The sequence below is a fragment of the Pelecanus crispus genome, chromosome Z (genome assembly GCF_030463565.1).
Source record: "Pelecanus crispus isolate bPelCri1 chromosome Z, bPelCri1.pri, whole genome shotgun sequence".
In the NCBI taxonomy this organism is placed as follows: Eukaryota; Metazoa; Chordata; class Aves; order Pelecaniformes; family Pelecanidae; genus Pelecanus; species Pelecanus crispus.
In genome coordinates, this window is record NC_134676.1 from 67,924,865 (window position 1) to 67,952,169 (window position 27,305).

At 39.9% G+C, this 27,305-nt stretch overlaps 1 protein-coding gene across 1 annotated transcript in view; it reads right to left on the reverse strand.

Moving 5' to 3' along the window:
- PRR16 (proline rich 16) overlaps nucleotides 1-24,814 on the reverse strand; it is a 116,950-nt gene extending 92,136 nt beyond the window's left edge. The window contains exon 1 of the mRNA XM_075727164.1: nucleotides 24,653-24,814. Coding sequence (XP_075583279.1) covers nucleotides 24,653-24,814 — 162 coding nt within the window. The remainder of the gene's footprint in view (nucleotides 1-24,652) is intronic.
- Between the last annotated feature and the right edge of the window lie 2,491 nt (nucleotides 24,815-27,305).

The window sequence follows — 27,305 nt, forward strand, 5'->3', positions numbered from 1 at the left end:
TACAAAACAAATAAAATACTTCGATACAAGCTGATTAAAATATTGCAATTCTGGCAAAGAGTTCAGAAACTGCAACAAACCTTGTAACTTTGAGTTTTATTTATTTAAGTTTCAGGAGAACAACGAGTTTTTCATCATGATTAAAACTGTAAGAGCCGAAGTTTTAAACCCCTTGAAATGTGTGAATGAATGCCATACAAAGTATGATAAGCAAGGTTTGTAATACTGACTATTCCATCACCAAGTCACAAGGACAGTGGAAAGAGATGGCCTGGAAGGGAAAGGTGATTTTGGGAGGGGGAGGAGTGGGGTTTTTTTGGTTTGTGGGTTTTTTGTTTTTTTTTTTAAATGACAAGCATAAAGTAAAGGAGAAAGAAGCAGTGGGGAGCAATTAATGCAAATCAACTGAATGGCTCTAGAGAAGGGAATGAGCACACACTACATTATAAACACATTATCCTTATACACACACACACTACAAAGATCTTTTTAATGGGTCTCTAAGCAAACATTGCTTCAACCAGGTTTAGCAATTGCTAATGTTTAAATTATTTTTTCAAATACAACACAGGTTTCTTACTCTGTAATCATAATTTCATATCATGATGTAATTTATAATTTCAGGTATATAGGTTGAACTTATTACATAGAACATTAAGAACAAAAGTTTTATGAATAACACTTCAAATATAAACATTTGCTCCCCCCTTTTTTTGCTAATGGTTAATTATTCTAGTAAACACTTCAAGGAAAAACTACGAAAAAATTTTGTCCAGATTCTGGTAATCTTTCAGACAGGACCAGGCTTGTCAGAGTGGTATTTTAGAGCCACATGCAGGACAAGAGTGAACGTAGGACCCACACACACCTGAGTAGACTCTGCATCAGTCCCCATAGTGGGGATGATTTGGGGCACACTGTCCCTCCCTGCCCACAGCCCACCAAAACACTCTTGTTTTTACATATATGTATTATCTTAAGGACCTTCTGATAAACTACCAGAATTTGACCAACACAAACACTCATTCCCTTTTAAATCTGTAGGTCGTGTCCTTCGAGGAATCTCCTACAGCTGAAGACCTGATATTTTACCCTGTAGCCAATAGGGAATACTGAAGCCACAGTGGGATTTGCAGCCAAAAACATTAGTGTTCAGTCTAACTCATTACCACAGAGAAGACATGGCATATTGGTTTATGAAGTATTATGAAAGATGAGTGTTACATTAAAATCCCAATGAACTGTAACAAACTGCTGACAGAAGGGTGATGTAAGATGATGCCAATACCATTTCAGTCCAGCTGCAATGACACACTCATTTTTTAACACGATTTAAAGTTTATCATCTTATATGGATCTTGTCTTTCTGAGACCGTTCGTACAGCAATTTCTTCTTTTTATTTTGAGCACAACATGAATACATAATGAGAGAACGAGCCACAGAAAGAGTAAATCCTGGAAACCTTTAGAAACAGACACTGGCAAATTTAGTGCATTAAATCCTAGCACTCCTGTATATTTATTCAGTGCGGTCAGGAGGCTTCATTTCAAAAGCTCCAAGTACAGCGGACAGTCCCTACAGATGTGTCTGTTACGTAATGCACTGTGTAGAAACACGATGCATTTGAACAAGACAAAGCAATGTGTTAATGTGCTATTTGTATAAACTCTCTGTTGAGTCGGGGAGTAGGTTCTAAATGGTATCATTTAAAAAGCAGACAGGGATGGTATAAAGCTACAGAACAGAATCTTGCACATGGTGTAATGGTACCATTTATCTGGAAGACAGATCTGATGGATGCTATAAGAGCAAACTTTCAAGCTCCTGGAAGGAAAAAAATTGCAATAATTATCCATAAAAGCTTAGTGGAAAATTTTCATCCATTGGTTCTATTAAAAAGTAATTAGCGCCTGTGCAACTGCCAAAAATTGGCAATTAACATTGCTACATAGGAGAACACTGGCACTTAATCTGGTTAGTGTTCTCAAGGAACCCTCTAATGCACTAATGTAATCTGTCTATCCATCTATCTTAGGTACTTACATGGCCCCTATTACCATAACATATAGGCATTTTACAATCTTTAGCGCAGCTCTTTTTACAACACCGTGGTGAGGTCAGGGAAATATAGTCAAACCAAGTGCATAGATGTGGAGCTCAGTTTAGGCAATAATATTACACAGCATTTCATTTTCAAAATCCTTTGTCAGGAGGTATTTCTGGGTGCACTACACTTGTAATAAAACCTATAACTAGGTCAATCAAGGAAAAATAATTAACTTCAGGGTTTAATTTCAAACATAAAATCAATTTCAGATGTCAAAATGGTTTTCAAGAAGAATTTACTGCAGCGCCAGTTTAAAGCCTGACCCAGAGCTTGTTTTTGATGTTTGCTACAATGACAATGCTCAATTCCCACTGAATTTAAAACTAATTCTAATTCAGCTATTGAAACTGCAAAGATAGTCTTTCTAGCATCTGAACTGATGCACATTCAGTGGAAGGACAGCAACAGTTGAGCAAAAAAGTTGACAAATGGGCTGTGAACATGCCAGACCTTCGACACCGCCGCAACAATCATCTAGAGAGGTGACTAGAAGATCTGAAAGAAACCATGTTAAAAAGAAATAGGTAAGACAGAGACTGTACTTGGGCATAGGTGTGCATAAAGAACAGACAGCAGTATACTCAAATCAAACTTGTGCTAAACTCCATTTTGCTTAAAAACCCTAACCTAAAAACACACAAGCTATATAAAGATCAACAACACACCAGTATCAACTTTTTTCAGTTTCTACTGCTGACTTAGGCATAATTTTAGCTACATATAACCTAGTGATTCGTCACCTCTAAATATAACAAAAACATCAAAAAAATTCCCTTCTCCTGTCTCTCCACGTTGTGCTGAGCCTTTCAACAAATGTGAAACGAAATATATCACTGACTTCGGGTTTATGCTGCAACACAATTCAGGAATGAAAAACATTTTGTAGAGGTAGCTAAACAGTGTCTTCCCTAATGGTGTATTATGCCAGAAGCTGTATCCAGTGGAAAAAAAGGGAACACCAGAGATAGAAAGAATATTGTAAAAGATTCATATCTTCATTTTCAGTGTCCTTTTACTACATAAGAAGTACACTACAAGAAAGTTAAATGTGCCATGGAAACAATGTATAGTGTATTACATAGTTCACCCACGGGAAGAATTTCCTTTTTGCAATATGCTTATTGTTTTATGGCTTTAAATTTACAATTTTAAAAAGTATCTACCCTAGTTTCTTGATGGCTTTGCTTAATTAAAATTCCAGTGGAAAAATGTAACCAGTATGTTTTCACAGTACGTATTATAATGAGGAGCAAGCAAATTCCACTTACTTTTTTTCTTTTTAAAAAAACCCTTTCTTCTGAAAGTGACCAAGATCATCCACAATTAGGGAATAAAAGATTCTCTTTGCGTGTCATAGTATCTTTAAAAGTGATTATTGATCAAGCTACTGTGGTAAAAAGAGTGCACATTTCTTCAAGAGCATGACTGATTTTTAAACGCAAATAAATTATATTCTCTTTGAGCAATTAGATAAAACAGGACTGAAATTTAAACCAGGAGATTTATATAAATTTAGGCTCTAGGAGAGAAAATAATTTCTCATATCAGTAGTACAAAATGTTGATTTAATAACACTATGCAATTCAGAAAATTTAAAATTAATGTTTACAGTTACTTTAATCAATCCTAAGTAAAAATTACAATTAGACTGATTAGACTCCACAGATCCTGAAATATCTTTTAAATAGCTACCTGCTTATACCTGACACCTTTGTGATCAGTGGGTATTACATGAGCATTAGAAGATCTTTGTGCAAAAGGTTCTGCAAGAGAGTCTGAGAACACAGAATAATGAAAATACAAGGCTGAAATCTCTTCCCAAAACCACAGTCAGCTTTTTGGTGGCATTTTCTTCTTTAATGCATACAGATTTAGATAGCACTTCAGCTGAAAATAGTTAACAGATAGACACAGTATTACATTTTTTCATAATTCAGTTAGTTAACTTCAGCTAGCTGTTGATTCAGTTTGCATAAACCATCTCAGAACTTAGAATTTTTAGTGGCCTCATTTCAGTCAGGGATTTGGTTTTAGATGTTGGTTTCAATATATATATGATTCAGTCTTCCTAAACCACTTAAGTTAACACAAACTTTACATCCCTTTAGTGTCACAGAATCATAGAATCATTTAGGTTGGAAAAGACCTTTAAGATCATCCAGTCCAACCATTAACCTAACACTACCAAGTCCGCCAGTAAACCAGTTAAGGGTAGAGTAGCAATTTCATGTTTCCTGGCTTGGTGGCTGGATTATTTATAATGAAAGTAAAAACTAGGAATCATTAAGATTGGAAAGTGTCCTTTTCCCAAAGCCTAAAGCTTAAAAATTACGGTATGAATTAGTGTCACTGGGTCAAAATTGCACCTACAATTTTAGTCGGAGCCCCTAACACGTATACTTTATGGTCCAGACTTGAACTGCACAGTACTTTCAACATAAGTCCCACCTGACTGAATGGAAAAGGTCAAGCTGGCCTGAGACTAGGCTAATTTCATCTGGTAAAAGAGCCCTGGGCTACTGTGTTGGAAGGTACAAAAGCAACAGTGCCTTAAACAAAAAAAAAGGGGGTGGGGGGCAGGGAGAGATGATCCAGTAGCTAGTTCAATAAATGAGTTTCAAAAATACCCTGATTCTACCCCTGTCTCTGCCACACAGCTTGGTGATACCGTAGGAAATCACCACCATCAAAATTGTACCTACCTTGCAGATGTGTATTCCTTATTTCCTGACCTGAAATACTTGTATCTGATTTGCGAAAGATAAACCTATTACAGCTGAAGTCAGGGGAGCCATAAAATGCTTAATACACTCAAAAAGGAGGTACCTACTGTTTCACATTTGGCATCCTCCATTCTTGTATCTGTGAACTGGAGATAATACCCCCTCACCTCATAAATGTATTATTAAAATAAATTCATTAAACATTGATGAGACTTTCCAGGACCATAATGACACTTACCACAGAAAGCCCAATAGGAAGTTAATTCTCCATTCAGAAAAGCTCTGAACATCATGCTATGTATAAGGCATGGGCTACCACACCAATAATTACAACGACATAGTTATCACACAGCTAATTACATAGCAAGCATGAACTATCATAAAATACTCTAAGGCAGAGCCTCAAATAAAATGCTTATGAAAATGCAACTGAAAACTGCATCAAAACCAATAAAGAAAACATTTTAAGAATACAACCCAAAGTTTACATTGCATCTCCTAGTTTAAAAGCAAACCAAAACAGGGGAAAAGATCAACTCCATCATTTGGCACCATACTGATAGTTGAGTCATGTAGATCATTACAAGACCCCTGGTACACAAAGAAACAAGATAATTGACAGCCATGATATGAAGGATCTGAGAGAGTGATGGACCTTTTACTAGAGGGTTTCACACTTTTAGAGATGAGGGTGGGAGAGAGTACAAGATCCTGGGAGCCTTTTCACTCAGCACTCTGAAGAAAAGGGACCTCAGTACATGGATTGGGCTCAAAACTCTCAAACTTGACATCTTCTTCCCAGAGCCCTCAAACATGCACATCTCTGGTCACAGCCTTATCATCATATCAGTTTTTCATTTATAGCCATTTTCCCATCCCCCTCTGCCAACCTTTCTTTATGCAAAGGTAAATTGTACGTCCAGTTTATGTGCATCACAGCATCCTCACCCCAGTTTGCCTTCAACCTACTGTTTAATTTTCTCCTTTCATTTCACATATGCATCTCTTCACCAACTTAGGTCAGAAGAGTGGCATGGTTTATTCAGGGGAGGAGGAAAAAAAAAAAGTCCTCCTGACTTACAAATTGGAGTCGTGGACTCCGACTTGTTATTGCAGCTCACAGGGGGGCATTTACATCTGCTGGTCATGTCATACAGGCTTCCATGATAAAAAAACTACACTCTAGCAAAGGCTAGACTTTTTTGCTAGAGTAGAGAAAGAAAGGGGGGAAAAAGCTTTCAAGCATGAAGATGGCAAGCATGGTCAAAACAAGTAAGTTTTCCCATGCTTATTACTCTTAAGTAGATCAACCACTTGGTCTAAAATAAAGTTTTTTTTAAAAAAATAATACTAGCATGACGCAGAACTCAGCATTGAATATTTCTGTCTGAACTATTTGGCTTTAACAAAAGTTACAAAAAACTGAAGATGGTGTTTTATAATGGGAAGCACCTGACAACCTAGTGATATGTTACACTATCTGTAACACTACGTTTATCTGCAAAGCAAAACAAAGCAAAATTAAATTAACAAAACCAAGTAAACTCTTCAGAATGGCATTTTATGCCCTTGAAAATGTACCCAGTCATTTTGGACAGTGTTCGTTTGCCATTAATATACAGCATGCTACAGCAAATTAGTATTTCAGACATTATTTTACTTCACTGATAGAGTAGGTTTGTAACAACATGCAAAGACAAATGCTTAATGTCACTCCCCCATACAAGAACACCACTTGAATTGCTATCTTCAGCTGCTATTACTCTTGCTTTTAATTGGGTATCTTGATACAACATTTCCCAGAGCCTGAAAAACCTTAACAGAAGTCTACTGACTGGAGAGAGGGGAGGGGAAAAATCTGCTAGAGAAGACACTCCAGTTCTAACATGGTGTTACCCTTTGGCTATGGTTTCACAACAGATGAAACCTAACCCTCAAGGAAGACAGGAAACACTGGGAAAGTCCACTCGCCTGCTGAGAGAATTAAGGGGTTGCCACAAGACAAACCAGGCCAGGACACCTAACGGTAGTTAATTAGAAGTATCACCTTGTCTTAGAACAAGGACAGAATTTAAGTGACATAAATAGCCTTCGTTTTCTGTAAGACTTAATAACAGAGAAAAGATATTTTGAAATATGCTTTTGGAGAATAATCATGGTCTGAGAAAACAGGCAGAGAAAAAGCAGAACCACAACATATGCTTTCTTAATGAAGCACAACACAAAAACACTACAATGTTCTAACATCCAAAGAAAAAAATATTAACAAAAATCCCAAAAGTAATAGAAACATGCGTAAGTCTATAAATAACAATAGGAGACTATGACTGTAGAAAAGTCACAGTGGACATATTCCTTCATGAAAGTAAGAGCTGCAATTTAAGGTGACTAAGGGGATGCTTTTAAAGGAGGTGGAAAATAAATAAAATTAAGAATAGCAAGGACAAATTTCAGTGAAAATCCCTCCTCAAGTTGTATTCCTGACATTGCAGATTTTCTTGCCAGACCGCACAGACATTACTCAGACTCTGAAGACCAACATCAATTTCCTTCACTTTGTGTCTTGCCTTTTTCAGCTCATTCTTTGCAGTCTCAACTTCTGTTATGGAATTATTGTAACAATAATTTAATAACACTACGGTGGTGTAACCATTGTTTCATAAAAATGTTTGGTAACTACTAGTCTTTGAACCTATTGGACCAAATAAACCTGCAGAATCTGCTTGATTGCCCAGTAAACTATACATTTGCTGGGATTTGCACTTCCCATCTCCTCCTAACTCAAGTATGTCCAGTAACACAAGCAACATTGCTATTGTTAATGGTAATACTGAAGTATTCCTCAGGATGAAACCAGACACATCCTCCTCAACTAGTCACTGCTTCAGTAAGATATTATACCATTTCAGACCTTTCAGGGCCTGTAGAAAGTGCAATCACAGAAATAATCCCGCATATAATGGCAGTAGTTTAACACATGTAGTTTAAAATTAAAAAAAAAAGAAAAACAACAAATCAGAAATAGGTCTTGAATTCAAAAAAGATAGATGTTGACAGAATACAAGGGAATGATTAACAAGGTTAACTGAGAGGCCCACGAATCTGGATACAGAGAAGGACTGCATTTATTCAAGTAAAAGTATAAAACCCATCAGAAGTATCATAGCCCTTCACTTCCAGAACTAATTTGGTGAGAATCTACCTCAAAGAGCACACAGAAATGAACAGTCCACCAAGACTTCATAAAAATAAAGATTGTACAGTCAAGAAGAATATATTGTAAAAGAGATAATTAACAACCTGAATTAGACTTTGCGACTGATATTAAGTAGTGAAAGATTCTTTAGATTTGCTTAAGAAAAGTAAGGAATATGGTTGCCAGTATACTTTAAAGACAGGTGGCCCTCAAATTTTAATTTGTATTAGCTTTCACAAGTCCTGGTTGAACTACTTGGCTTTTATTCCTACACTGAATATCAGTTATGCCTATCCAGCAGCAAGATGGACAATGGAAATTAAACTCCAAGCATCAGAGACAGAAATGAAAGCCCAGAAACTCAATGCACCAAGGTGAGCAGCACGGGACGAGCTTAGCTGTGCTGCTCTAGAAATGCTGACACAGTTATCTCCAGGGCCAGTAGCAAGACTTTTTAATCTTGACAGTCAAATGAGACACCAGGTGATGGAGAAAAAGTATGATATTACATTTATATTTAAATGGAAGGATGGCAGCTACAGGCTGGTAAACCTAAAATGAAACCCCTTAACTTCGGAAATCCCTGTGAGAAAGAAACAAAGACAGTAAATAAAATTGGCTAAACTATGATAATCAAACTACGTAAAAATGGCCATACTGAACGAGATCAAAGCTCTATTTAGCCTATCATCTTATCCCCAACAGTGATCAAAAACCTATGCTGAAGAGCACAATGAGTAGTCTCCTTAAGCACTTTCCCAGGCTACAGCCACCTGAGGCCCAGGGTTTTCCTGAGACATGTGCTTCATTCTATAAATTTAGTCAGTTTCTAGGCTTTTCTATGCATTTAGAGAGCTCCCTCTCATTAATTTTGTCCACTGTTATCTTTCATGCATGAAAACTTGTGTTCTCCATAATGTATAGTGGCAAGATATTCCACAACTTAAGTACATACTGTTTGAAACGCCACCTCTGGACAGATTGCTGATTACTTTGTAGTTAACTGGTTTTCTAGATATGCAAAAAGCAGTAGATTTGGGTCAGGAGGAAACAGCAATGAAACTCCTTAGGAAGACTTTGGCTGATGTCATACAATATTTTTATTAATTACCCTGTCACAAATGTTGTAAATGCTCTGAGGAAGTCTGCTGATCCAGCAGAGCAAGGAGACAATACACAGGGGATGAAGAAAATCTCATAGATGCTTCAAAGTGGAATAAAATCCCCCTTGTGCAACAGGCAAGATTGTAAACATGAGGACAAACTAAATAGCTTTGTGCTGCAGACTGGAAGTTCACTAATTCATAGGCCTGTGTGGAAAAGACCCTCTGTCTACAAGGTGATCACCGTATGGCTGTCAGCTGCCAATCTGACACCAAAATGGAAATACAACTTCAGGATGTAGCAAAAGATGTAGTTGCAGTAAAGATAAGCGACACTGTGCAAAGCTCTGGTTAGACCTCACCCACAGTATTGTACAGATTTCTGTGAAGATTAACTCAATCAAAATAGAGATAGACAAGCTCTCTGTTTCATCAAATGGAGAGAGAGTCTATCAAATTAATAAAAGGAGTAAGATTTTCTTTACTAATGTACCAACATACAAGTACAGGTAGGGGAAGAAAAATTCAAGAGCTACCTGAGCTGAGTGGCAACACTAGCAAAAGACCCTGGGTGTTGGGGGGGGGGGAGTTTTTAAAAGATTCCAAGTTGTTACATTAATTGTTATAAAATATTATTCTGTTGGGAACAGTAGGAAGAGAAGAACCACAAAAGAAATGGTTATATTTAAAATGGAGCTAGATAAACTCACAAAGAAACGTGATCTGCCTCTCGTACAATGGTCCTGGATTCAGAGACATAGTTTGCTCTTTCCAGTCTAGTCTTAAATAAAACAGACCACCACACAGAAGAGTCATGACATTTCAGATAATATCATAAGCTGAGTTTATGGCTGGAATGTCTTTTACTCCAATTTCATCGTCCTTTTCTAACTGGAAAAACTGTCAGACAAAGGGGGTTTTTTTCCACCATCTACCTTCCTTCACCATCAGCACCCCTCCTTTTTCCTCCTTTCTTTCTTCCTGTGCTTTCTCCAAGTTCTTCATTCTATGTCAACAGTTCCAGCACCTGTGACATCTTGAGGTTTTACCAAGAATTTAAAAAATTCACAAATAATCTTATTCCTACTTTTTATAGTTATGATTTTCTTCACACCTGTAGTGAAAACTACCAATCGTGTTGCGCAAGGCAACAACAAGCAGCAGAGGCCCAAGACCAGTCTGCAAATCAAGATGATAACAGTGTCAACATTCATCCAGAACGTATTCTTTGGAGAACAGCAACACAGAACCTTTTGAAAAAAGAAACTGTTAAATTCTTGCCAAATTTAATGCAACATGTTTGCCTTCTCATTTAAGAAAGTAGACTATTCACTTTCAAGATTTCTTTCCTGGTAATGTACACACTGCAATAATACAGAGGACCACATTATCTCATCTTGCAAATACTTCTACTTAGCCTGTAAGTCTCTACAGAGCTTTTAAAGTTTCATTATTCCTCAGATGTGGTTCAGAAAACACTAAGGTAATTTGTTCCCCTTTGATGTCCTTAAAGAAAAACATTCCTTCAGAGAAATCTCTTTCTACAGAGCTAGGAACAGGATGTGCTTCCTAAAAAAAAAAAGGATGCCTTGTGCATTATCTGCAACCACTTCTACCAGAGGACACACATGCATGAACAGAGAAAATTATGTAAAGCATATGTCTATGTCACAGGAGACAAGTTCCACAAGTAGCCTAGCCACAACACCACAGTGCGCTGTGTATGTTAATTTATCATATGTATACTTTGCATCTCAAACAAATGCCATGAAAAAATCAGAAGCAGAAGGAAATCAAAGATAAGGGTACTGCTAAGGGGAAAACACTTTCTGATAAACCTCCTCTTAATCTGTACTACTACTAAAATTTTAACAAAATTTTATTGTCACTGTTTATTTGTTTGTTTGTTGGGGTTTTTTTGCCTCAATTAAACAGTTTACATTCACAATAACATTGTACTATGTTTCCTACATATGCATTACATGGCAATCTGCAGTAGGAAGCACTTGAAGACTCCAAGAACATCTCCTTCATTGGAAGAAAACCTTAAAGCCACATACACTTGCTACTGCTCTATGTTAGAACAAAGCAAGATGCTGACATCTTGTCCTCCCAAAGTCTAGCACAAAGTTCTTCAATGAAAAATTGTACCAAAGTGTTGCAAGACTATAGTTACTACATGAAAAGCAAGGAAACAATTTAATCTGGTCAAAATAGACATTTAATTATCATAAAAACCACTTGATCAAGATTTAATTGCATTATATTAGCATTTATGTAACAGACAATTTTGTTTCATTATGTACAAGAAGCCATGCATAGAAGGAAGACATATCTGCATTTCACAGTGATAACAATGATGCCTCATTCTCGATTAATAAATTAAGCTGAGAAATAATGGATGAACATGGGAGAAGTACTCTGCCTGTACAAAACAAGCAGTTATTAAAACAAGAACTTGATTTTTAGAAAATTAAGGCTCAATAATGTTCCAAATTCCCTCTGAGCCTTGCCACTCTTTCAAAAGATACCTATAAAAGAAACAAAAATCATTTGAAAAGCTGTCACATAACACCAGGACTTTAATGCTGTAGCATGAGTTGTCACTGTCAGAAGTGGTGAAAACTAAACAGAAGCATGCTTCACATTTAGCAAATGATCCACAAGATCTCCAGAAATATAGAGCCTTCCTTCTTTTCATAAGAGATTATTATTAACTACACCTGACTCCATAATACAAAGCATCAATTCAAAGTTTTTTACATTTTTCCTAAAGAAAGAATTCATCAAGAGTGTTATTTATTAACTTTTTCTTTTAGTATATTATTATATGCCCTTGGTTGACTAATATCTGTTAAACATTCAAACTCAGAAATAATTTATATTCTAAGCCAGATGTGAGTTTGCAGCAGACTACCAAATTACAGAGAAAATAACTGACTAGGTACATTTAATAACCTGTTGAAAGTATTATAAAAGTGGCCCCTATTTCTAAGGCTGTGTACACTGAGTAAACTTTGATAGAGCTGATTTTTTTTTTTAATTCCTAAGAAACTTGAAGTAGAGATTCACAATGACAGCCAAGTGTTTATCTCCTAGAAATAGTATCCAGCAGTCATTCATTAAGATACAGTCAGGTTTTCTACCAGGATGCCACCTGTAATACTTACAATCTTGCATCAAACACTTAGAAAAGACTCACTAGTGAACAGAAGATTTTAAAAGTCCTTTTAAGGACTTTTAAGAATTTAGAAGACATTTTTAGAGATTTTTTAAAAAGGTATTTCCATCCGTTACCTAACATTAAGTGTAAAATTCCCACCTATGTCTAGCTTTAATCAATCTTAGACTATAACTCCTTGGTATGCAATGAACTTAACCCTTAGATAAAAGAATTGGAACCTTGTCATTACAGTTCATAGATATTACTGTCTATACAAGTACTGGGGTTCTAATTTCTCCTAAAATGAAGAACATGAATCACATGAATCAGACACCAACTTCACACACACAGACACATATATCAAATCTCCAGAATGACTGGCACCACTTGAGAACAACAAGCCAGTTAATACAAGATGGTGCAGCTCTATCAAAGTCAAATTAAGTTTACTCGGTGTACATCACCAAAGAAATAGGGGGAAAAAGTCACTCAAGCCACTGTTCTAATTGCATTATAGTGTCATCAGTTTCACTATATCCTTCAAACCTTCCTCAAAGACAAACCTGGGGCCTCCACTACCTCTTTGGGCAACCTGTTCCAGTGTTTCACCACCCTCATTGTAAAAAATTTCTGCCTTATAGCCAATCTAAATCTACCCTCCTTTGCTTTAAAACCATTACTCCTTGTCCTGTCACAACAGGCCTTGCTAAAAAGATTGTCCCCATCCTTCCTATAGGCCCCCTTTAAGTACTGAAAGGCCACAACAAGGTCTCCCTGCAGCCTTCTCTTCTCTAGGCTGAACAACCTCAACTCTCTCAGCCTGTCCTCGTAGGAGGGGTGCTCCAGCCCTCGGATCATTTTTGTGGCCCTCCTCTGGACCCGCTCCAACAGATCCATGTCCTTCTTGTGCTGAGGGCTCCAGTACTCCAGGTGAGGTCTCACCAGAGCAGAGTAGAGGGACAGAACCACATCCCTCGACCTGCTGGCCACGCTGTAAAGTCTGTACTAAATAAAAAATTCTCACTCTGGTGCAGCAGGTATTTTTTCTGGTTCAGCATTCTCAGCACCTGAAGTACTGTGACTTTTTGTTGTGCAACTCATCCATCCATCCATCCCTACTTTAAAGATTATTATGTGTAGCAATATATTGGCTTGGGGGTTGGGGTTTTTTTGCGCAGCCCTGTTGTCTCATACAACTTTTGTCGTACACTACATTTTCCGTGACACTCATCATGTTAATTTAAAGTCTCAGCTTAGTCAAATACCTTGATGGTTACACTGTATCACACCAGCAAAGGCTCTGCTTGCTAAGATTTAAGACAGCTAATGAAAATAATTAACTAAAGTGTTTGCACATGATTTAAAGTGCTTACAATAAACCATTGAAATTCTATGAATCTTTTTTAATAGACAGAATCAAATAACCACCATCTGAAGAACACACACATGCAAAACAATTATTGACAGAGAACAACAACAACTAACAATCACAACCTCCTCATTCTCTTGCCTCAATATAAACCTCCCAGTTTGGTCAAACACCAGTTTTCTGTAAGTCTTACAGGTTCACCTTACCTTCTGTACTTTGATTTCAAGAAACCAAAGTTACTACTTCAGCAGAGGTATGTATGCTTGTATGGTTTCCTAGTCTTAATAATGCAAATTAGCAGACACTGTGTCCATACACAGGACATTTCTCTACCCAAATGCCACAGCTTTACTGAACCTTAAAACCATCCCATAAAATTACCTATAGGCAATGAAAGTCAAGTAAGCCTAGACTGTACCACTCCAGTTATCACAGGTAAAACTCAGTAGCACTAGCAGAGACTACCTGCCGTTGCAAACTTATCCCATACAAATGGTCTCTGCAATCCTCAGTAAAATAAAGTACACTGTAATTGGTAACTGAAAATCATTTATTTAAGAGAGTGGTACTGTAGTATTTTGAGAGTGAATTTTAAATGTTCTGGATGCTGAACTGAAAAGCTGGAAAATAACGTTAACCTATCATGGACTTTCAACAAAATGCTTTTGGTTGTAATAACAACCCAGATAACTTTGGGATCCAAACAACAGAGCTTTCAGTTGCTATACTGGATTGAAACTGAGCTAGCAAAAAATACTGACAATGCTTCCAGATCCTACACAGGAGAATCTCCTATTAGCATGTGAAAGATGCATGAGGAGAACAATTGTGTTACTAAAATGAATGCCAGAATCACCTGAAATTCTTAAGACCAAGCTTAAAACTTTGATGTTGACTTTCCTGAGACAACATTCAAGAATGGAGAGACAAGCACTCTCATGTTTAACAAGCCAGATGTCATTTTGATAGCCACTAACAGTGAGGTAGATAAAGTTGCAGAAGCACCAGAAACTGTTATGAGGGAAAAGAGGAAAAGGGATAGGAAAAGAAAACAAAAGGGCTTGTAGAAATGGAGGGATTAGTATGATGCAACAAAAGATGAGAAATCAAAGTGAAAATTGACATCTGCAGAGGTTGGAGCAGAGGGGCAAAATTAATCTGAATCGTTCACGAAGTTGATTTGAGTAATTACATTGGGTTTGCCTTGACAATTTCACCTGGAGGTGGGGAAAGGTATATATCATAGTTTCATGGAGAAATGTTATGGAGGAGCGGCACTCCTGTAAAAGCAGAAGGAGCTGCAGCCCTCCCTTCCTGTCATCACTGCCTAATGTCACATACATGCTCCAGTGGCTGCACTCACTTATGAATGCCAGCTCCAAACCCTTGGTGTATGCATCCGTTATATTCATATAGGGACTTATACTGCAAATGTGTTATTTATTCTTCTGTCTGAAAGTAAGAAAAATCCAGATTCAGATCACAGGCAGTGAGAAGTCCATAACCATTTATTACTGCAACTTTAATGAAAAAGCAGAAGATACGTTTTTGAGCTAATTTAAAGTTTTCAGATAAAGAAATATTTATTGAGGGAAGCTAATGTTTGTAACATAGAATTTTGACTGAATATATACCGTATTATTTGACACTATGTCTGGAGTATTGTGCGCAGTTCTGGGCTCCCCAGTACAAGACAGACATGAATATACTGGTGCTAGTCCCGTAAAAGGTTGAGAAGATGACTAAGGGGTTGGAGCATCTGTTATATGAGGAGCAGCTGAGAGAACTGGGATTGTTGAGCCTGGAGAAGAAAAGGCTCAAGGAAATCTTCCCCCAATGTGTATAAATACTTGATTGGAAGGAGTAAGACTCTTCTCAGTGGTGGTAAATGAGAGGACAACAGGCAACAGGCACAAATCAAAATACAGGAAATTCTACTTAAACTCAAGACAAAATGTTCTTACTGTAAGGGTGATTCAACACTGGAATAGGTAGTCCAAAAAGGCTGTGAGTCACCATCCTTGAAGATATTCAAGAACAAGGTCCTAAGCAACCTGCTCTAGTTGACTCTTGGATGGGATGGACAATTTCCAGGGGTCCCTTTCGACCCCAACCAGTCTGTGATTCTATATTTAAAAATAAATATTACTTGTTCCAACTATTTGCCCAATAACTACTGAACTTTCAGTAGTTAATTTAGCTGGACAATTACTCTCTCATTAGCATATGCCCTTGCAAGAATTCAGAGAACTAACACTGAAAAAGTGTTCTCTTTGCCTGGTTTTAAGAAAAAGACAAGAAAAAGCAGAAGGCATATCACACACACAAAAAAAATCTCAATGACAAAGATGCAAAGAAAGAATTAAACTTGTTTTTTATTACACTGCAGTAAAGAAAAGACATACTGACCTTGATTTTTCACATTTTCACATTAATTTTATACAGAAAGGACACCATTACATGGGTACACACCAATAAATTATAATGGATAAGCAAGCCCAAACTGCTCATTTGTTAATGTTTTCAGTTTGTTTTCAAAATCTACTTCTTTCAGGCCACATAAGCTGCCTGTTTTAACACAGTGCCATCTCCAGTAAAGTATAAAATGTTACTAGATACCAAAATTTTGAATAATTTAAGCACTTATCTCACTTTCTGCAGTTGAATGGAAAGCCCAAATCTAGTTTTTGGTTCCCCGGCGAAGTCCTGGAGCCCCATGCATATGGTCTGACTTCAAGCAAATAATAAACTTCTCACACTATTTTCAGAAGTACTAAATTATCTTCTTCTCTTACCTACAACACAAATGATTACAGTGCAAGTAAGAATGTCTTATTCTGCTTCTACCTTGAATCTGTTCACTGAAAGAACTGCAAACAGACCACAATAAGGAGAAGAACATAATACCATCATGGATAAAAGACTAAAATTATTACTGCAGATTTATCTAAACAAAAAACTGAAAGGTGTTTTAAAATTGCAGGATTTTTCAATTACCGAGAAATAATCTGCAATGAAATCTGGAAATGATTCAACATCAGTGCTCTCAGTCTTCATAATGCAATGAGGCACATGCTGCATGAAACAACGGATGAGTTGTTAACCTTCAAAGATATATGAACATACTGTAATTTTTGCAGAAGCAACAACTGACAGCACTACTCCTGTTTGGAGGCAATTGCTCCTCACTACTCCCATCAGCTGTCGCACAGTAATTTTAAACAAAACCAGAATGCCAGCAGCTCACCAAGCCCTCCCACCCCGGTCACTCAACATACACACACAGCCTGACACAGGGAAGCTGTAGTGATAGATCTGCTAGAGAATTTTCTCAGTCCTTCCACAGTGAAAGCAGGCTCTGCTTTTCTTCTTCCCCTGAGTACAGTAAGAAAGGGCATTTTGAAGCATTGCAGGTAGCTGCAGCAAGAATGACCAGAGTCCATGATGTACAGCACTGGACATGAGCTGTGAGAGAAGAAGGCATGTATAGCCTGCAGCCCTTATCACACATTCATGGCTAACAATATTAAAGATTTGGTAAAACAGATAATATGCACCCTGCATCGAAATATGAATGAAATGCTACCTCAAGACCTTTACCTTAAGAAAACAATGTACATTAGCTGCTATTTACCGCATCTATTAAAAAAAACCAAACCACAAACAAAAAAAACCCAAACACCAAAACAAAACAAAAAGCCTGATTACTAGCAGAATGAAAAAAAGCCCTTGCTATGTGTAAGTAACTATGCTAGTGTTGACCTGCATGGCTGAATGTCAGCCACAGGTTATGTAGTAAGTACAGTAATACGTATGCAAAATAGATCCCTTCACTCTGCCTCACAGCAATAATCTCTACCAAAGAAAAAAAAACAGGGACACCTGAGCAGGATATACGTGAGCTACTGTGAGGTCACTGACCATTCAGTTCACCTGCCTTTCAAAGAACACGTATAATATACAGTGAAGACTATGAGCCACCAATATTTTGCATCTCTAAAAGAAATGAAAACTAGAAGAGGACAGTGGTGCTCTTCATAAAGGTATCGTGAAATCGGCACTATGGGAAACTAGTCTTTAAACTCAGGGACATTTGCACCTGTCCCACACCTCCCCCGAGAGGAGTATTAATTAGTTGTGTACAAATCAACTATGAGTAGCAATTTGGCTGGTAGTTTTTGACTGGAAGTGGGAAGGCTATTCCAGAACTTTGTCCAATGTGAGTAATGGGAACAGAAGCATTGTTTCATTTCCAGAGGAAACTAGCAAAAAGCTGCAAAACTTCCATGATAGTGCTCAACCAAGTCATTGTTTTTGTGTGACGCATTCATACATACACATAGCAGCAACTGATTCCTCTGAATTTTGAAGTTTTAATAAAAATGAAGCAGCCCAAAGCTAATTTCTGTCACCCTTAAACTTACTTCTGTTCCTACTGAAATCAATGGCAAAACCTGACTGCAACAGACTGAAGTTTGTGCCTCACTCTTTTGTTTTCTGTATCGCGGTCAGTAGCACACAGACTGTGTGAAGTTCAAACTTTAGCACAAAGATACATATTTTTACTGTGGTACGTTTTTTATTTGAAAACTGAATTTATCTATGCTCTATTTAGCTTATGGTTGCACAATACACATTACTATCAGGAGCTTAGTATTGCATAAAAGGAATGAAGTAGCTGACATGAGTGTTTATAAAAACAAAATAGCTAGCATAAATTGACAGTGTGCTTCCCTCTGTCAAACCTCTTGATCTTAATAAGCAATGCTGTATATGTATACCAGCTATTCTTTTCACTGTGTTACACAACACAATTACTAAGTCTTGGTAGCTTTGGTTACAAATCAGCTGTGGAGCAACCTTATCTTGTCATATATCAGCATTTAAAATGCCCCTGACAATCTTAAAATATCATGTTTTTTTAAGGTTCACAGTTACCTTTTAGCTCTATTAGCTTTATTGACACTACCAGCATAAGAATTTTATCTTAATACATTTGCACTTTTTTGTTGTGTATAACTGTATAAATGCTTCATAGACCACAAGAAATAAAAGGAAAGGAAAAGTTATGATTCAGTTACCTGCAATGACTATTTATGGCCCTGTTTGGACCCCTGGGCAGATCACAATAAAGTTGCTGTGCAGTGCTGTTCTTACATAATGACTCATGCTCTGCACTTACAATAAACATCCAGGTACAGTTCATGATTGCATTTGTCACTAAGGACTGCAGTAAGAAATCAGAAAAAAAGTCTGCTGCTGGAGAGATTAGCAAGTTTTGGAATGGGCAATGCCATTAGTCATACAACACCTTGGTCCTGGTGCCTGAACTGGACCACAACCCCAGCTACAGCAATAAATATCACAAGAAAGCTTCAGTCCCTCTCACACCTCACTGACCAGATCTGCATATACAGAGAGTGTATCCACTGAAACAAGACTCCGAGAGGAACACTGTTAAGAGGGGCAGCATCCAGAATCCATATGTAAGAAAGGCATCTGCATTTATCTGATTTCGAACAGTAGGAACAAGTATGTTCAAAAACCTCTTCCTTCAACTGCCACTACCTAGCAAAAGGAGCAGCAGGTCCTTCACATCTGGAGAGACCTCAAAAAGGAGACAAGGCAGGGAAGGAAAGGATCAAAACATTTTGGTATTGTTCTACATACTCTTAGGTTTCTATAGAGTATATTCTGTATCTATGCCATAATACCTCCCCCCTTGCCTTCATGCAGCAACATGAACCCAAAACATCTTTTGTATTGGTGTTTGTATTGCTGCCTGCACATCAGAGGTACTGATACATGATTGATTGTTGCTGCTCTAATCCTCTTGGTGGATACAAACTGCAGTTTTGTAGTTTCTGGATTAACAGGCAAAAACCTGAAGTGCCTTTCTGCCATCTGGATCATTAGCTGAACACAAAACCAAAACCGGAATGGAAAACATTGGTGTTGAAATTCTAATATGCTTCTACAGGCCTGATCCAGTCATGAAGACCATGGAATACATGACTACCTCCTCTTAAAAGAATGATGACCGGCCTGGTTATGGAATCAGGTGGTCTACCCCATAACAAACTTTGTCATGGTGTTTGGGGGAGGGGGAGCTGGCATCTGCTAGTTGCATCATCACTTAGAAAACGTCATTTGTTAAATCATGCCCAAATTTTATAGATCACATCTTTATGGAAAATAACACATCAGTTAGATGAGGGAGGATTATTCACTTGTTCTGTCAGCAAGACATTTTTGGAGGATTTAAAGCAGAGGAGATAGACTCAGAAAGACTGGAATTTACTGACGCATGTGCAATGCCTATGAAGGCTTCTTTCTCCTGCACCTCTGTCCTGGTTTCAGCTATGATAGAGTTCATTTTCTTCCTAGTAGCAGGCATAGTGATGTGGTTTGGATTTAGGATGAGAAGAATGTTGATAACACACTGATGGTTTAGTTGTTGCTAAGTACTGCTTATGCTAGTCAAGGACTGTTCAGCTTCCCATGCTCTGCCAGGTGCACAAGAAACTGGGAGGGGGCACAGCCAGGACAGTTGATCCAAACTGACCAAAGGGCTATTCCATACCATGTGACGTCATGCTCAGTATAGAAACTGGGGGGGGGGGGGGGGGGGGGGTTGGCCGGGGAGCCGTGATTGCTTCTCAGGAACTGTCTGAGTATCGGTCGTCGGGTGGTGAGCAATTGCATTGTGCATCACTTGCTTTGTATATTATTATTATTATTATTATTGTTGTTGTTGTTGTTATTGTTATTGTTATTTTGTTACTATTATCATCACTATTTTACTTTATTTCAATTATTAAACTGTTCTTATCTCAACCCAGGAGTGTTTCTCACTCTTGCTCCTCCGATTCTCTCCCCCATCCCACCGGAGCAGGGGGAGTGAGCGAGCGGCTGCGTGGTGCTTAGTTGCTGGCTGGGGCTAAACCACAACAACCTCCATTTTGGATTATTCTAAACATTGGAAATAGCTACACAGCTGCTTCCTTTCGATAAAAGTTTGAAGTGTATTTAGCCAATTAAAAGCTATGCAAATATTTCACACATAACTTCCAGGAACTGGTTATCATCTGTTCTACATGATGAATTCTTATTACTACAAGAAGTATTTATCAAATGATTTAGTTAAGTATTTCCTTACTGTAAATAAATGCAAGGCTACAGAAAAGTGCAACATTATCATAACACGTAAAAGCAGGGAAGTCTTAAAAATTGTATCAGTATTAAGATGATACTGATCTCTGTGCCCTGCTGTCCGCAGATGTGCATGCACAAACCCCTACAATCCCTTCTGAAGTCATCAGAGAATTAGGGCTAGATCATGCATTTTACATCCAAAATAGTTTAATTAGCACACATCTTCTGGCTTCCAGTAGTGTTCATCACCTCATTATTTAGGTACCAGACAGATAAATATCATCTGCAAAGCAGGACTTAATAATAACCATCCTTCTAGACAGACTCCAGAGAAAGAGGTCTTTTATCCAATCCTCTGGAGGAGAATCAAAGTTTAAGGCTTCATCAACTTAGTTTCGAAATAGCCTGGACTAAAGCAATAGTCAATGTTACTCAACCCTCCGGCACCCCTTTGATTTTTCTTTGGAATATTCATCAAATAACCGCCACTCAATCTATTTTAAATCCATTAATTTCTTGCAGCACAAAAACACATCCCACTGTTGGTACACACCCACCCTGTGTTTCTTTGTAGCATGGAAACAAAAGGGGCCAAGTCTCTCCTTAGTTAACTGCACCCTAGAGAGATCTAGCCATACATGAGCTCAGACTCTGGACTTAGTACCACTCCATCCTAACATGTCTCCCAGTCACCCCCCTGCTCCATTCTTGGTCTTTTATAGTTACCTTACCCTAAGCGAAGCAGACCAATAAATAAGGGGGGAAAAAAAGAGACAGATGTTCCACTTCTGAGACACAGCAACTCCTAACATGTACTTGGTTTATTCCACATGATTTAGTCACGTGTTTCTACAATAAATTTATAAGCTTCATGGTTTGCACATCTGGATTTCACACCCCAATCCTCCCTTCCCCCCTTTTAAATACAAAACATGTTAAAGCATCAATTAGAAAAAGCTTTGGAACAAAGGGCAGATGGAAATACATTAATGTAAGCAAACTATAACAAGCTAAATGTAACAAGACATACAAGTCTTGTACAGCCATACTCCTTACTGTTATAGAATAGTTCACTTTGAAGCAATGAAACTATCTTTCAATTTGACAGTACTCTGAATATAAAATCTTACAAAGGAAGCCTGAAAGATGCTAGGAGAGGACATCCAGTCTACCCCAATAGCTAAAGTGCTACATCAAGTATAAACTAATAAATAAATAAATAATTTATATTTAAGGGTAACAAATAGATAGACATAAATAGGAAAAAAGAAGTGTTCTACAAATGCCCTATTTTCAGTATCACAACCAAATATTACTGTAACTGCACCAAAAAAACCCTCATGCCCTACCATTGTAGCAGAATTGAAGTCTTTTTAACAAGACAGTAATAAAAAGAATGAAAGGCTATTTTCAGAATACTATATTCCTAATTAAAAAAAAAAAAGCAATGAACAACAGAAAGGTGGTAGCACAACAGCTGGACTGCAGTAAACACCCAATGAAAAAAAAGAATAGCCAAAACATTTCCAGAAGAACACAATTTGCAGTGAAAATGGGAAGTGCAAACATCCTCTAATTTATCATTTTGCCTGATCCTACGGTAAGGAACCACAAATGAAGCACAGGTATACTTCTGTGTATAATAGTCCAAAAGTGTCTATAGACCAACTTCATATATGCTTTAATGAAAGAGCTGTCAATACTTTCTAACACCTACAAACAACCTATGAAAGAGACTAATTATTAGCTTATAATATCAATTACCTCACTTTCACATAAAAAGGTATACATTGCAGATGATCTTTTATAGATTTAGTCCATGCTACAAAAGGCAGACAACTGGAGGTACTCAGATGGCAAACTTCTGTGGACTTTTCAAAATAAATGTCAAGGGTATTTAACACATAATGATAATATTGCAAGCAAGCAGATAATTGCATATGCAACCCTTGTTTGTCAGTGTTGCAGCTATCATCTTTGTAAGACATATGTAGAGAAAAGCATTACTCAAAAACTCATGTGTGGTTATGAACGAGATTTAACTATCCGTGTTATAAAAATACTTTTACTTTCTCAAAATAGATATTCTTGGCAATCCTTCCACCCTTCAACAGGTACATAGTAACCTAATAGAGTTACAGCACCATTTCTCTACAACTTCCCTTTTACGTTTCACTCTACTCTGGAAAAGGAGTTCCACACAAGTCATTTCGCCATCAAGCAGATGTAAATCCAGTTCTCTTTCACAGATGCAGTCAACCAGAACAGACAAGTTTGCTTAGATAAAACATGCCACAGTAAATGATGACGTACAACCTCCACCTACAGTGATGTTGTTTGCTCACTAGAGAAAAGCTAGGACCGATTACGTGCAGAGAATAATTTACATTCACGGGACAGATCACAGTACATCCTCTCCAGGTCCTGAAAATGTTCTTCTGCACTTCTGCAGCAACAGAAGCCAGTTAGCTCTATCAGTCTTTAAAATGTTGAAAGAACTGCCCTACAAACAAGGTTTATTTCTACTTCAAAATACCTCAAAAAAATTACAAAGCACAGACAGTAGCACATTAAGGAAAAGAGAAATTATAGATATATTTTCAAAAAAGAAGGAGAAATCTGGAATTGTGGGTGAGAAAGAAGTCTAACAGCTGTGATTAGTGAGCCGTGTGTTTATACATCCTTCAACATTATACAAAGCACTGGGTGAATTTCAGACTGCCTCAGATGGCAAAAGTCTGTTGAATGAAACTTGTTGACAATGTTGTTAAAATAGAAAACTAATATTTGATAGCAAAAAACCACAGCCTGTTATAAATGTCAAATACAGGATTATAAAGCAATGCACAGACATTCCGGACTTGAATTTTGGTGCATAATCCAACCATCTGTCGACCAGTTGTGTAGCAAAATCAAGATAACGTGGAAATCTCCAAAAGGACAGTCAAATTATCTTCCTTCAGCTACAGCATTTCCCTGCTTATGAACATGCCCGCGGTAATCGCACTCCGCCTGCAGATTAACCTAGGGGAGATGACACTCGCCACCGGCAAAAGGAAGATTGCGAAAGCAATGTTGCCAGATAGGCAAGATAAACAGGGCGCTCAGCTGCCGGTGAAGCAGCCTGCAGAGGCAGAGGCAGACTTTGCCGTGCCGGTACTGCCGAGCCCGGCAGGGACCCTTCGCCCAGGGCGGAGGGTGCGGGGGGTTCGGGACCCCCCAGCCTTCACCGGCCGGGAGACCCGAGCCGGGCTGCTGCCTGGGGGGTCAACGTGGGGCTGAACCAAGCAGCCGAAAAGTTAAACCCTCTGGAGCGGGAGTGGAGCCGCTCCTGACGCCTCTCCACCGCCGGGATGCCTGCCCGGCGCAGCCCGGGATCGGGCAGGATTGCGGATCCCGCAGCTCCCCCAAACGCCCTCCTCTCCCACGGGGACCCCGCAGGAGAGGCACTCCCGGCCTCCCGGGGAAAAAAATAAAAACCCTCCCGCGGTGCGCTGAGGTGGGAAGTCTCCGGGAACAGCCGCCTCGCAGGCGGGGGGAGCACGACCGGCCCGGGGGGCCCAGCGCAGCCGGAACACGGGGCTCCAGCTGCGCCGCCCCGTCCCGTTCCGGATCGCCGGGCGCCGCAGCAAGGCAGAGCCGCCAGCCCCGGAGCACGGCCGGGGGTCGCCCCGTGCCCAGCCCGGACACCAGTTGCTCGACCTGCGGTGCAGAAGTGATGAAAGCAGGCTGGGGTCGGCAGCGGAGCCCCGCGGGGAGCAGGCCCCCCGGCCCACGGTGCTCGCCCCCCACGGCGCGGACCGGGGATGCACCCCCGCAGCCCTCCGCTTCTCACCTCCTTAAGTTCCTTGGCCACGTCTTTCAGGTCCCCCAGGACTAATTCCAAATCCTCCACGATGATCTTAATCTGCTCCTTCACCTTGGCTTTGGAGGCTGACGGCGGGCCCTCGGACGGCGACGAGGAGGAGGATGCGGTCCCCTTGGACTGGGCGGACATCCTTCGGGGCAGCCCGGCGCGGCCAGGGGGGCACGCAGGTCAGGCGAGCGCGGCGGCCGCCGGCCGCCCGGCCCCGTCCCTCCGGCTCCCGGAGCTGCCGCAGCCGCTGCCGCCGCCGCCGCCGCCGCCGCCTGCCCGCCCGCGCATCCCGCGCCGGGGGCGCCGAGCCGCGCCGCGCTCCGCCGGGCGGCCGCGCTGTGCAGCTGCCATCGGCTCCCGGGAGCGGCGCGGGGGCCCGGCTGCAGCCCGCCGTGCGCCGCGCCTGCGCCTCGCCCCGCCCGCTGCCGCTCCCGCTCCCGCTCCCGCTGCTGCTCCAGCTCCGGCCCCGGCCCCCGCCCCGGCGAGAGGGGCCGGGGGAGGAGCGCCCGCCGCCCGCCGCATCGCCCCCCCCCTGCGCTCCCCGGGGGGCGGGGGAGGCCGGGCGACTCCTCCGGAAGATGCGCTCTGCCCCCCTCGTCCCGGCCCGGCAGCCGGCGGGGCCGAGTGCGCGGCGCTGGGTCACCCCAGACACCCCCCACCACCACCACCCCCCCCGGGTGGTCCCCGGGCGCGGGGGCTGGTTGCACGAGCTGTACCGCAGGAAAATGTTTACCTCCCAAAACAGCCCCCCCCAAAAAAAAGGAAACACTTCTAGTGGCTGGCTCACGGAAAAATTCCCGTCGAAGGAGTCAACAGTGCCTGTTTCTGGTGAAAAGAGTCATGACTGGGAGGTGACACTCGGACGACACCTCTGCACTGCAAAGTAACCGTTCTGGCACCTCTGGGGTGCCGCATGCTCGTTTTGGACTTCGCTGCTGTAAGGAGGCTATAGGAAGGACAGTGTTTTGTAAATGCCGCCAAGTTTGTAAAAGGCACTTACATGTCTCTGCCCACCCCTATATACTGCCCTGCAAACACACAGTGGTCAGTATACCCTGTTCTATTCGAGAAGTAAACGTTGTGCATCTCATCAGATAGAAATAAAAAATCTGCATGAGCCAGAATACCTTTTACAAATATGCTACCTGTCTCTTTCTCTGAAGTAGAAGCCAGTGCTGCTTTTGAACGCACACTTTCCCTAGCATTATTCCGAGATCGATCTGTGGGGCAAAAGGAAGAGATCGCTAGAGACCACTCACCGCTGGTGGCTTTTCATCTTACTGCAAAAGGCAGCATATTCAGGTAAAAGGAATTGGTTTAGGTATTTCTACCTCCCACTAGCTATGAACAGCAAGAAGAGGGCATGCAGCCAAGCCCTGCTTCAAGGATCACCCTGCATGGTTGCAACTGACTTTGATGCTGTAAATGCTTCTGAGAATTTTGGCAGCCTGAGATGTTTTAACCTAGCTAAAGCAGGAGGAGACAAGCAGAAACCTTGCCCAGAGTGGAGTGTCTGCACATGGTAAAAATCTCACTTGGTGATGAACCGTTTGTCTCTAGGAAGGGTGTGGGACTGGCATACAAATAGGCAGGGGCTGACAGCACCTCTTACTGTCTTGGGTTAGGCGTGATTATCTTTCCACTTTTTACCACTATAAAACCTGCAGTGTTTGGCTGAAATAATTTGTTAGTGGGCATATAAAGGAATTTTTTTCTCCCCCAAGTGTCTCACAGACCTTTTAAACAATTTCAAGGAGACCATGATCAAGAAGAGCCCATGTCTTTCCTCTTGACTTTCCTCAAGTCTCATGGTAGATTTTTTTTCATCTCTCCAAAGCAAAAGCTCTTGCAACACTGACTTTTAAAAGTATTCCTGCTGGTTATTTTTTGCTTAACTGTTTCTGTATGAGCAACAACATCATATGATTTTTGAAGTTAGCTAAGTAATACAGTCTGAATTTCCAAACTGCAGTCACCACTAAATTAGGAAAAAAGCAGCCCACAAGTTATTGAGTAAGTTTCAATTAATATGTTTGAATACTATTCCTCAAAGGCATTGTATGAACAGAAAAAAAAAAAGAAAACATTCATGAAAAGGTATCAGTGAAATTATCCATGCAGAAGCCACCACATATCCAGTTTATAATTAGAGAAAAAAGTCTATTTTCTGACAGAAGTTAAGGATACTGTATAACAGTGTATTGTACATACCTATACATAATATGGGTTGAATAGGTAAGGGATGGTTTCTACTACATTTCTGTAGAAACAATCAACATTGTCACAAAATTACTACCAGATTTGCTACAGACCCTCTAAATTTTGTCTCTCCTAGTTGATCACTCATGATTAGACATATTTTTCCCCCACAATTACTTACCTTTTCATTGTCTCTGTATAAAGCCTTGGCACTTCTCACTGCTAAATATTTTTACTTTAAGAATGGAAAATTTATTCCTGTTCTATCTCATCAGTTAGTTTTAAGTCATGACAAGACTTTACCTATAATCCTGTGGTTATCAAATTTCCTTAATCCTGGGATGGTGTTTGGAGAATTCCCAAACTTTTGAAGATATAAATCATGTCCACTTCACCAATCCCTCCACTTTTGTAGTGACATTCTTCTAAGAGC